Source organism: Eptesicus fuscus, chromosome 22, assembly GCF_027574615.1.
Source record: "Eptesicus fuscus isolate TK198812 chromosome 22, DD_ASM_mEF_20220401, whole genome shotgun sequence".
NCBI classification, from domain to species: domain Eukaryota; kingdom Metazoa; phylum Chordata; class Mammalia; order Chiroptera; family Vespertilionidae; genus Eptesicus; species Eptesicus fuscus.
Genome location: NC_072494.1, coordinates 28,548,247 through 28,560,342, shown reverse-complemented (window position 1 = coordinate 28,560,342; position 12,096 = coordinate 28,548,247). Strand labels below are relative to the sequence as shown.

General features: G+C 51.9%; 1 protein-coding gene across 6 annotated transcripts in view; it reads right to left on the bottom strand.

Annotated features, from left to right (window-relative positions):
- PTPN14 (protein tyrosine phosphatase non-receptor type 14) overlaps positions 1–12,096 on the bottom strand; it is a 153,148-nt gene that overhangs the window by 34,832 nt on the left and 106,220 nt on the right. For all 6 annotated transcript variants that reach the window (XM_028152199.2, XM_028152202.2, XM_028152201.2 and 3 more), the window contains 3 exons: positions 8,701–8,768; positions 3,953–4,023; positions 2,402–2,489 (listed from right to left, as the gene is read on the bottom strand). In XM_028152199.2, coding sequence (XP_028008000.2) covers positions 2,402–2,489; positions 3,953–4,023; positions 8,701–8,768 — 227 coding nt within the window. The remainder of the gene's footprint in view (positions 1–2,401; positions 2,490–3,952; positions 4,024–8,700; positions 8,769–12,096) is intronic.

Sequence of the window (12,096 nt, the reverse complement as noted above, 5' to 3'; positions counted from 1 at the left end):
CTACAGAGTCTCTGTCTTCTAGGCTTTGCCCTCACCGAGTTGGCCACTGGGGTTCCTATTAGGGCATCATGTAGGTGCTGCTTCACTATCTATTCACGGTCCAGCGTGGGATGCTAAACGCTGGCTGAGAGCTTTGTGAACATGGAAGAGGCCCGTGGACTGTGACTTCACTGCATATACTCTGCCTGGCCCCGTGTCCCCTCCCAGTGATCTCGTCTCAACCCACCCACCCAAGCTAACACTGAACAGGAGTCTTCTCACAGGGACGGAGAAAGGTGAGACCCTGCTGGCGGCCAAAGCAGAAAGAGTCGGGAGAGAAAGAACTAGGAAGGGAAAAGGGGGGCCTTGTCGTTATGAGAAATGAAGAGGGAAGTTATCCGACAGGAGAACATGTGGGAAAAGAAGGCAGGTGAAGTGGAGGTGGGAGGAGAAAGGAAAATCCTGGGGGAAGCGGCCCCGGGCACTCTGCCAGCAGGTCGACCCGAGCCTGGTGGGGACGGGGACGCAGGAAGAGCAGATCACCGGGTGGGAAAACCTCAGAACGGACGCCTGAGGCACCGCACTGGGCAGAACCGCAGGGCTCGACCTTGAACTTCGCCAAGGACCAAGGCTCCAGACTCTGACTCATTCCAGAGCACCCTCCCCTTGCCATGTGCTCTGACTGTACAGGAGCCACTGAGGCAGCCGCCACACCTGTGTCTGTGGAGAGGCGGGCAGACCTGCTGGGAACTGTCCTCATCCTCCTCCAGCCTTGAGAACCTTTGAGGAACCACGCATGGAAAAGCCCTCGCCAAATGGAAGTGTCCTCCCCTAGGACTCCGTCACAGGGTTTCATACTTTACTTGGTCAACAGGACCTGTACTAACCCCAAAGGGACTGCCTCCCCACAGTCCGTCCGTCCCTGCATGCTGTCCTGTCTGCTTTTCCACCGTCTCAGCGCTGACCACATCCCTGCCCCCGCTGGTCCCGCTGACCCGCCCATCACCGGGAACCCTGTGGTGTGTAGGTGGTCCCCTTAGTCACGAACAGATATGTGGGGGGAAAGGAAAGAGGAAAAAGAAGCCCGGCTCGTTGACGCCCACGGGCAGTGAGTCAGCAATGCCTGTCGGCCCACGCAGGGTAAGGCCCCGTGTCCCCCTTGGGCTTCGCGCGCTAAGGAACATACTAGAAAGTGCCTCAGAACCAAGCACAGTGGATTTCACACACTATCTCCGCTGCCCCTCCCTCCCACAATTCGGAAGCACGAAAAACAAAACAAGCAAATGACCGCCACGACAAAACGCCCGACGCGCAGGGACTGGAAGTGAGCTTTCTGGAAGTGGAGAACAGCGCACTCTCTTTCCGTGACCCCAAACATCACGCCTCTACACGGGCTGCTGAAATGTAAGTGGGATGCAGGTGGCGTCTGAGGCGTTATGGCAAGGAAAATGGATCCCGGCCCTACGAAGGGCGGCCAGGAGAGAAGCAAAAGAAAATTAAACAAATCCAGAAAGGAGCCATTTAGCCCTTTCCACAAGCCGCGGCCACCCCGCCGCACTCCACTTGATGCCCGCGGGCAGTTCTCACTGCGGCGGACTGCAGCCGCCTGGAGTGAAACGTTTATGCCGAAATGGCCGGCGTCTCCCAAACGGCTGAAATGTGCCCGTTGCTTTAGGTTTCTGATTAAAAACAAAAACAAAAACAAAAAAAACTCCATCTTTTGCAAAGTTGGTCAGCAGAGAGAGGAAATTGAGTTTGGCTTATGGGCTCAGCTGTATAAACGCCCATGCACCATGACCTCCCCTCTGCCCCCGACAACCACACCCACTCAGGAGGTGGATTTTTTTTTTTTTTTATTTTTTTTTTTTTTGCAAAGGAGGTGACATGCTGTAACAGTTTCCTGTGCATAGTTTCCAGAGAACACCAGGGGGACTGGACACCCACAATGGAGGCTCTCTCGGACAGGAGAGAGAAAGCATGGGTGCATAAAGGACATGCTTCCATGGACGCCAGAAACCATGGGTGTCAGCTTAAAGAGGAGGAGAGAGAATACGGACGGGGAAGAGACCGAGACCGAGGGGGGAGGGTCTTTATTAAGGCGCATGCGACCTTAGCTCCTTGTCCCGGGGCGAGACTGGATATGGGCCTTGCACCCTTCGCTGTGCAGGATGGGCTGGTGTTTGGTACTCACTCATATCAGATAAATGGGATATTCTTCTCCTGAAATCCACCCAATCAAAATCTCTCAGTTACAAAAAAAAAAATAAAAATCTTTGCTTTAGTAAAGTAACCAGACTTGCCAATTACTGCCACGTGGCAGAGAGAAAGCCAGGCCGTTCTGCCTGCTACTATCAGCACCCGTTTCCCAAATGCCTCTCCCCGTCTCCGAAGGCTGACGCAAGGCCAGGCCAGCGGACGCTACCTTCACGGGGAAGATTTCCTGCCCGAATCCATCCAAGCGCTCCACTTCGTTGATGTACAGAAGCTCAGCTTCGGCGGGCAGGATCCCACTGCAAGCAAAAGGCACGGGAGGGGGACACGGTTAAGGGCGAACGAACCCAGTCGGCGGGAGATCCTGCCTTCCCCGTGGCACATTCCAGAGCTGGGGTTCAACCGCAATTCTGGGAAGAGGACTCATCACCCGCCCAACCGTGAGGGCAGGTGCATTCAGTAATGCATTCACAGATTCCCCAGGAGTCTGTATTCACCAGGGAATCGTAAGAGGAAGGTGAAGTATTCAATGAAGAGCCGCCGCCCCTAGAGAGCCTAAGTCATTATTCCAGACATCCCTAAGAATAATGCTGCTTGCTTCAAAAAAAGCTTTTCTCCCACCTGGGGGAAAAAAATCACAACGATTAAAAACGAAAAAAAAAAACACAGCTGAAACCGGTTTGGCTCAGTGGATAGAGCGTCGGCCTGCGGACTCAAGGGTCCCAGGTTCGATTCCGGTCAAGGGCATGTACCTTGGTTTCGGGCACATCCCCAGTAGGGGGTGTGCAAGAGGCAGCTGATTAATGTTTCTCTCTCATCGATGTTTCTAACTCTCTATCCCTCTCTCTTCCTCTCTGTAAAAAAATCAATAAAATATATTTTTTTAAAAAGGAAAAAAAAAAACACAATAAAGAGTTTATGAGGATGGCATTTTGGGAGCCACGCGGCCAAGAGGAGAGACCCTAGGACCCCACCTGGGTCCTCTGAGGGGGGAGGGAAGGACGTGGTTTTCCGTTGCTCCCAAAGCGCGCCAAGGAGCCCTGGTCCCAAGCGCTCAGGACTTCCTCACTGTAAAGGCGCCCTCCTCTCCCCTTGTGATCTTGACTCTCCCACCCAAAGCAGCTCTTTTCCGTCTTCTCTCCTAGTACAGGCACGCACCAGGCTTCCCGGGCCGGGCAACAGGCTCTTAGGAAGGCGCCGGAGAGGAACTCTCCAGACCACCAACTCCCCATCTGTGCAGGCTTGCTGGTATGGAAGAAAGTTTGGGGGGGGGGGGGCTGGGGAGGAGTAGGAGCCCAGGTGGCTCAGTGGTTGAGCATCGACCTGTCAACCAGGAATTCACTGGTTCTATTCCCGGTTAGAGCACATGCCTGGCCCCAGTACGAGTGTGCAGGAGGCAGCCGATCAATGATTCCCTCATCATTGATGTTTCTATATCTCTCTCTCCCTTACTTTCTGAAATCAATAAAAATATATTTTTTAAAAGGGAGAAAGAGATAAGAAAACAAAGGGAGGGAGGAGGGAAAAGAAAGGAAAGGAGAAGAGAGAGAGAGAGAGGAGAAGAGAGAGGGAGAAGGGGAGAGAGAGGGAGGGGGGACAAGAAGCCCGGTCTACACACACCCCTGAGAGCAGCGCTGACTCAGGCTGGAAGCCATAAAACTGTGTGGACTCCAGCCAGGGGTGGGGGTAGGGGCCCAAAGCCTCCGGCCGTGGACAGGACAGCGGCTGGCACCGGGCCCAGCCGGCAGCCCTCCTGCCTTACCTGTGGGCTTTGTGCTCTTGGGCCACCTTCTGTGTCAGCTCCTCCAGAACAGCCTCTTCCAGGGCCAAATCCTATGAAAACAGACGGCAGCCACGGTCATTTACCAGCCTGCTCCCAGCATCTCCCGACGTCCTCACTCGCCTCCCTTCCTCCGTCTCCCCTTTGCGCCTTCCGACTCAAAGTTGTAGTTTTCAGGACTGGGGGTTCCTGATTCCTTTTCTAACATGGCTCCCCATTATAACTTAGACCAGTGGTGGCGAACCTATGACACGCGTGTCAGCACTGACGCGCGTAGCCATTTCTGATGACACGCGGCCGCATGCCGAGGATGAAACATTTGCTGCTCCTGAGGATGAAACATTTGCGACTAGAGTCTTGGAGTTAGTTTTTTCCTCGAAGTGACACACTACCCGAGTTATGCTCAGTTTTTTGGCGAAGTTTGACACACCAAGCTCAAAAGGTTGCCCATCACTGCCTTAGACTATTTTAAGACACATTTAGAGTTGCCACGTCGTATGTAGGGTCCAGGAATAGCTCTTTTTTCATGAACATTCTTCTTCCCTATCAAACTCACTTTTATTAAAAACTAGAGGCCTGGTGCATGATATTCATGCACTGGGGGCGGGGAAGGGGGGTCCCCTCAGCCTGGCCTATGCCCTCTCTCAGTCCGGGACCTCTCGGTGGACATTCCCCGAGGAGTCCTTAGCACTGCTGCGGAGGCAGGAGAGGCTCCCGCCAGGCTGCTGCGCTCGCCAGCCGTGAGCCCAAGCTGGGCTAAGGAGCAGCAAGCCCAATGGGAGCGCACTGACCACCAGGGGGCAGCTCCTGCATTGAGCATCTGCCCCCTGGTGGTCAGTGCACGTCATAGAGAGACAGAGACGGGGGGGGGGGGTGGACAGAGTCTGGTGGTGGACAGAGACCGGGCGTTCCACTGTGCAGTCAATTTGCATATTAGGATTTTATTATACAGGATGCTTTCTAAGAATTTACATGTTTTTAACCATCAGGGATAAGGCAGATGAGTGTCCAGGCCATCACCCCCTCAAAAGCTGAGCTAGGAAGGGACTGTGCCTGGCCTTTCTGTCCACCACCACCACCACCACCACCACCAGCAGCAGCAAACCAAGTCAGAGCCACCTGCTCATCCCGAGCTCCTTGATGGAGCCTTGGGAGCCAAAGAGGCCTGGATGGCTAACAGGCCGCAAGAGAACTCTGGAAGGTAACAGCTGGTGTCCCGACCTACTGAAACCCAGGCCCCCTGGGACGGGTGGTGAGCCAGCTCCCATGGGATTAGAGCCGATTACTCACATCTCTTCCCAGCTCCCTCCGACGCTGGAGGGAGCATTTACAGGGCTTGTTAAACATTTACCAGCGACGCCTTGTCTGCGATGGAGAGATGAAGTCTGGAGGAGGAAATCCCAGACAGGGAGACCAGGGCAATTGGTTCCTGAGACACTGACAGACAGTGATTCTCGAGCTTGTGGGGCCTGGGGAGGCTCAGGTGGTGGGGTCTGGGGAGGCTCAAGCTATGGGGCCAGCTGCCTCCACCCTTCCCAGCACCCAGGAGGGCACAGATGCGCACCCCTCTCCGCTGGGCTCCAAAGGGGTTGTCAGAAGGGGCCCTGGGCTGTGTGTCCTGGTGAGGCCCTCTGGGGCTCCTGCAAACACTGAGGGCGGGGGGGGGGAGGGGGTTGTGGGCGATGTTTAGGCAGGAAACCTCCTTGATTCTAATATACCTCTTATATAAAGATCGACTCCAATTTAATAACTCTGCATCGATGAAACACTAACCCCAAAAAGATACCCCTCAAAACTATCTCAAATTATGGAAAGTGTGGCAACTCAGCGTTTTTAGAGCTGAAGAATGGCAGTACGACCATCTCCTGGAAATCCCTTAGCGCTGCAGACGCTCGTGAGAAACCTTAGAGAAGATGAAGGGGATGCCTAGCCGTTCTTATTTTTCATGTGTTCACTGGTGAATTTAGTTTCCTGTTTCGCCGTCCACTGAACTGACTCCAGGCTACGGTCGGAAACCAGGCTCCCCGTGTTCAGTTTGAGGCTGTGGAATCACAAAGACACCACGTGGCTCAGACTCAGCCCTGTGTGTGTGCATCTGGGCATTGAGCAGTAGTAGTAACCCCATCCCAATTTCGAAACGCTGAGAAAAGGCATGAGGCAACAGAATAAAATAAAGAAAGATTAAGTGAAGATCAAAAAGGGCTCCACTGAGCCTCCGCTTCCTCCTCTGAAAGAGGGACACGTCCACAGGTACCCTCTGCCATTGTGCTCACTCAACAGCCTCCGCCTGGGCCCCGGCCTCCCTGAGGGGTGGGCCCCGCACCCATGACAAATGGCAGCGTGCATGCCTGTACACAGCCGCACACCTGTGGAGCGCCCTTGTGTACTTAACTTTGTTCTTTTCTCTGCTGCAGAAATGCCATTTGACAAATTCGGTTGCTCTCTCAGATCAAACGCAGCCATTCATCCCATCTGCCCTCCCCCACCAAAGGAATGCGTCCTTCCCTTTGAAAGCTCTGGTGGAACCAAGCGGGACGTTTACAACCTGCCGTGGCTCCCCATGGCCTGCTCAATTAGGTCAACACCTGGGCCTGGCATTCAGGCCTCTTCCCTGGGACCCAGCCTGCCCTCCCAGGCCCCCTCTCCCAAGGGCTCAGGGCTCAGGCAAACCCCCCTTTTACATCTCCGCTCGCGCTCGGGCCGACCCTTCCTGGGAGAACCGGCCTGGCCCATCACATCACATCCTGGGAAATGTCACCCCGGCCTTCGGGACCCCTCTCAGCCATCACTCCTGTGGCAGGGCTTCCACATTCTGGACGCCTTGTCAGCTTTTTCTCCTCTGGGCCACCTCTTCCGCCCTGTGTCTCTCATGGAGCCCTCACCTCGCCTGCCTACGTCTTCCTTACAGTGATTCAAACCCATCTCATGCCCTGACTCTGGGCAATAACTGCAGCCTAACTTCTACCAAAACCTTTGTCACCAGACACCCGACTTTCTCCCAGATGCCACAACCGCTGAGAAGCCAAGTTCTACCCGTTTTACTTCTAAAATCTCTCTCTTGCTTTACTTTCTTGGTTTCATCTTCCCTGCTCACACCTACTTCGTATCTCTTGCCAGGAACACACCAGGTTCTCATCTAACCTGCTCCCACGGAACCGTCTCTCTGGTCTACACCAGCAGCTCTCAAATTCGGGGTCTGCAGGCCCTGGACGGAGCCCACGCGGTCTCATTCCTCAGACGCTTCGGTCTCATCTGCCACCTTCAGGTCCCCTCCTGCACCCCTGAGTGACAGTCCGACTGGCCAGCGGACTCTTGTCCACCTGCCTCTGCTCCTTGTCTCTGTCTGGGTCATTCCTTGCTCCCCTCCTCTCTGCAATCCTGCCCGTCCCCTAAGGTGCAGCTCATGCAACCCTCTCTCCCCACATAAAACCCTGATGTACTTTAATACGCTTGACCTTGCCTTTGGATTTTGCAAACTCCCGATTGACTCAACCGCTCCGTGGTCTGCCTGAGAACAGGCCCTGTTTCTTGTATAACTTCATCCCCCGGGGGTGAGTTACCCAGGTCAGTGCTTTGGGCCAAACAGTGAATCAAAACAATCAGCGTTGACTGATTATGATTTCCACACTCAGAGCCACAACGTGGGACTGGGCAGAGCTCCTCCCTAGCAGGGCTCTTCTGCTGTCTTAATCCTTCCTCGTTAAAACCCTTCTCATCTACCCCAAAGCTACCAAAAAAACAAGCCATCAGAAACTCCCCAGCCATTAAAACCTAGCCTCCCCCTAATCTGACCCAGGAACTGACATTTTATTTCACAACTCATTCCATGAGCCTTTATGGGTACCGGCCCAATGCCAGACGACCGTGGACAAGACAGAGAGGGCTCCAGGTTGGGGACCATGGAGCTGACATTCTAGGTGGAGACAGAGACAGGGGGAGAGACAGAGAAAGAGACAGGGGGAGAGACAGAGACGGGGGAGAGGGAGAGAGGGAGAGAGGAGAGGGAGAGACAGGAGGAAGGGGAGAGGGAGAGGGAGAGGGAGAGGGAGAGGGAGAGGGAGAGGGAGAGGGAGAGGGAAAGGGAGAGGGAGAGGGAGAGGGAGAGGGAGAGGGAGAGGGAGAGGGAGAGGGAGAGGGAGAGGGAGAGGGAGAGGGCGAGAAGCAGTTCAGATACTGAGATCTCTGAAGTGCACACAGCAAAGGTGATCTAGCAGGATGTGGCTTGTGGCTGAAGTGCATCACACAGGTGGTCAGGGACAAACAAGTCCTGTCTAAGGAGGAGGTATTTCAGTCAGGATCCGAATGACAAGTCAGAGGAATATCTAGGGCAGAGCATTCCAGGCAGACGGACCCACGTGCAACCGATCTAGTTTGGGAATAAGGTCTATGTGTCCAGAAAGGCAGAAGGCCATGGCATTGGCAGTAGCAGCGGTGGCACTGGCAGGTAGTGGTGGTGGTGGTGGCAGTGTGTGTATCTGTGTCGCGAGGGAGAGGGGCGGGGAGAGAGGGCAGATAAGTGCCTTGAGGAGGTGGGAAGGGGCATCTTTCCTTGTTCATCGTTTTATAAACCTTGTCCGTACTTCATACATTCATGGACTCTCCTCCCCAGGGAGTGTGTGTGTGTGTGTGTGTGTGTGTGTGTGTGTCAAATAGCACGAGACTCCCAAAGGAAAGAATTAAACCTCCAGAGAAGGTAGAAAATTAATTGCGAAAAAGAACATTACACTTACCATAGGAAATAGCACATATTCTCTGAGGAAATCTTGAGAATCAAACTGGTTATAGTCTCCAAAATCAGCTGAAAAGAAAGGGGAATAATTTCACTTTTTATAAGAAATTAAAGATGGAATAAAACAGGGTGCACATATCACCACATTTTTTCTTCCCACATCATCCTATTTCTGCACTATTACAGAAAAAAACACACACAAAAACACAGTGCAGAGATGTGCTTGATACTGTTGCTAAGTTTACCTAGCAATACTGCGAATGCCAGCGTGTGACACTGCTATGCGACTTTCTAGAAAGAATGGGAGAGTTTGAAAGTGATTCTTAAGCTATTTTTAAAACTTACACCCAAACCTATATTTATCTTCTAGTTAAATATGCATCAACACAGCCCGTCAGAATATGTGCCAAGGGGACTTTCTCACTCAGGGTTCGTTTAGGCAACCGAAGAGCCAGCCCATCTCTAGCTCCTCATACATCTGCAGCTGGAAATTCCCACTGTAAAGCACCCTTGGCAAGCACCCTTGCAAATCCTGACACCTCCTACTGAACATCTTCGAGGGCTGCAAGATGCCAAAAATTCTGTTTTGTTCTGTTTTCATCCCACGGTGCTATGTCTGAGCCCATGCAAAAGGAACACAGTGAGCCTGTATCACAAATGTACAAACCCCTTGCTTCCAGTCCCACTTACTCTCCACACACACACACACACACACACACACACACACGCGCGCGCGCGCGCGCGCACACACAAAAAGAATGAAAGCAGCATGAGATTTCCTTTCACGTAAAAGATTTAGCATCGCGTAGAAATGGATTCAGGTCACTTCAAGGTAACAAGAGACAGAGAACGCCAGGATCCACACGGAAGGTCAGGGGAGAGGCACTGCCCGGAAGGGGTGAGTGGGTGGGAAGAGCTCAAAGAACTTGTAAGCATATGTGCATAAGCCATGGGCACAGACAATAGTATGGTGAAGGCCTGGGGCGAGGGGACAGGGGTGGCTAAAGGGGCAATGAGGGGGCTATGTAATACTTCCAACAATAAAGATTTTTTTTAAATAAATAAAATCCTATGATTCTAAAGTGAAAAAAAAAAAATGAATCTATAAATCTCTTGCTTCTAATTCCACTTACTCTCCAAAAAAAAGAATGAAAGCAGCATGAAATGTAATTCCATGTAAAAATTTAGCATCAGGTAGAAGTGGAGCCAGGTCACTGTAGGTAACAAGAGACAGAGGACGCCAGGATCCACACAGAAGGCCAGCGAGAGGCACTGCCCGGAAGGGGTGGGTGGGTGGGTGGGAAGAGCTCAACCAAAGAACTTGCAAGCATATGTGCATAGCCCATGGGCACAGACCATGTGTGGTGAAGGCCTGGGCGGGGGCAGGCTAGAAGGGGTCAATGGGGGAAAGGAGGGCACAGAGGAGAAGCACGGCCCAGACACGTAACTGATTACAACTAGGGGAGGCCTCCAGGCAGAGCAAAGATCTCGTGCTCTGCCTGTGTTCACGTTTGGCCATCAGCTATCATATCTCATGCGGACATATCTCTACCGAGGTGCCTTTCTAACTGCCCAGCAAGGCCCTCAGGAAAGTGACTTAAAACATGACAGCCAGGGCAGCTTTCACCAGAACGAAGAGGAGCCAAAGAGAAGGTCCACCGACTTCCTTCAGCCTAAGAGCCATCCCCAGGGTCTTCACAAACCCAGGCAGCCCGCACCGAGCCCAGCGACTGAGGAGTGAGAGGAGGGGCCCTAGCTGGTTTGGTTCAGTAGATAGAGCATCGGCCCATGAATTGAAGGGTCCTGGGTTCGGTTCCAGTCAAGGGCACATACCTCGGTTGCAGGCTTGACCCCCGGCCCTGGTTGGGGCCTGTGTGGGAGGCAACTAATCAATGTGTCTCTCTCACATCAATGTTTCTCTCTCTCTGTGTCTCTCCCGCTCCCTTTCACTCTCTCTAAAAAAAAAAAAAAATCAGTGGAGGAGCCGAAATAGCTCAGTTGGGAGAGCGTTAGACTGAAGATCTAAAAAAAAAAAAAAAATCAGTGGAAAAATAATGCTCAGGTGAGGATTAACAACAACATAACAGAGTAAGAGGGGAGAAAATGAACAGAGAGGAAAGCTTTTTAAAAAGGAGAAAGAACGAATGTGAAGATGAGGCACATACAGGACCCTCTCTCTCTTCTCCCTGTGAAGGGTGTCTTTTCCCATTATTTCATGATTTTCTGTTACAACCACCGATTGTTCTGTTACACTGTTCTGGGCACTGTTCCTTCCTTTTCCGGTCGTTAAGTGGACAGATGGGATACAGGATGTTCTCTGTCCTTCCATCCACAGGGTAACCACTGTACAGCCAACAGACACCACTAACCGGCTACCACCCCGAAGGACAGAGGTCAAGGGAAGGCTGCCTCCTTGGACATTTCGGAACCCAAAAGATTCAACTGCAGCTCAGAGTTTGGGATGGGAAGGCCAGTCCACAGCTTCCAAAAGAACAGCCCACCCAGCAAGGACGGGCAGGCTTACATTGGGACGTTCACTGATTTTAAAGCAAATGACTGAAAGGAAAACACGTTTCTCTCCAAAAATTATATTTTTATCTTAGTTAATCCTCACCTGAGGGTATTTTTATTTATTTTTATTTTTTTTTAAATATATTTTATTGATTTTTCACAGAGAGGAAGAGAAAGGGATAGAGAGCCAGAAACATCGACAAGAGAGAAACATCGATCAGCTGCCTCCCGCACACCCCCCACTGGGGATGTGCCCGCAACCAAGGCACACGCCCTTGACCGGAATCGAACCTGGGACCCTTGAGTCCGCAGGCCGAGGCTCCATCCACTGAGCCAAACCGGCCTCGGCCTGAGGGCATTTTTAATCCTCACCTGAGGGTATTTGATTTTTAGAGAGAGTGGAAGAGAGAGGGAGAGATAGAAATATCAACTGATGTGAGAGAAACACATCGATTGGTTGCCTCCTGCACACACCCCAACCAGGGCCCAGGCCAGGAGGAGTCTGCAACCGAGGTACATGCCCTTGACTGGAATCGAACCCGGGACCTTTCAGTCCGCAGGCCGATGCTCTATCCACTGAGCCAAACCGGCTAGGGCTTTATCTTGTTTTTAACATGACTCAAGACAATTAAGCTATTACTCAATAATGAGTAGAAATACATGTAAAAAAAATTATGTAACATCTGTTATATAAGTATATGTAAAAATATATGTAACAACTTAGAGATGGTAAAAAATAGCTCTCTGATAAATCTAAGTGGGGTAGGTCGAAAGATAAACGTAGTCCAATACACGTTTGCAGTTTCACATTACAACTAAGCATTTCCAATTTCTCTCTTTAACTGTAAAGAAATACATTATACTGTGCTGTTTAAAGCTCTCACAC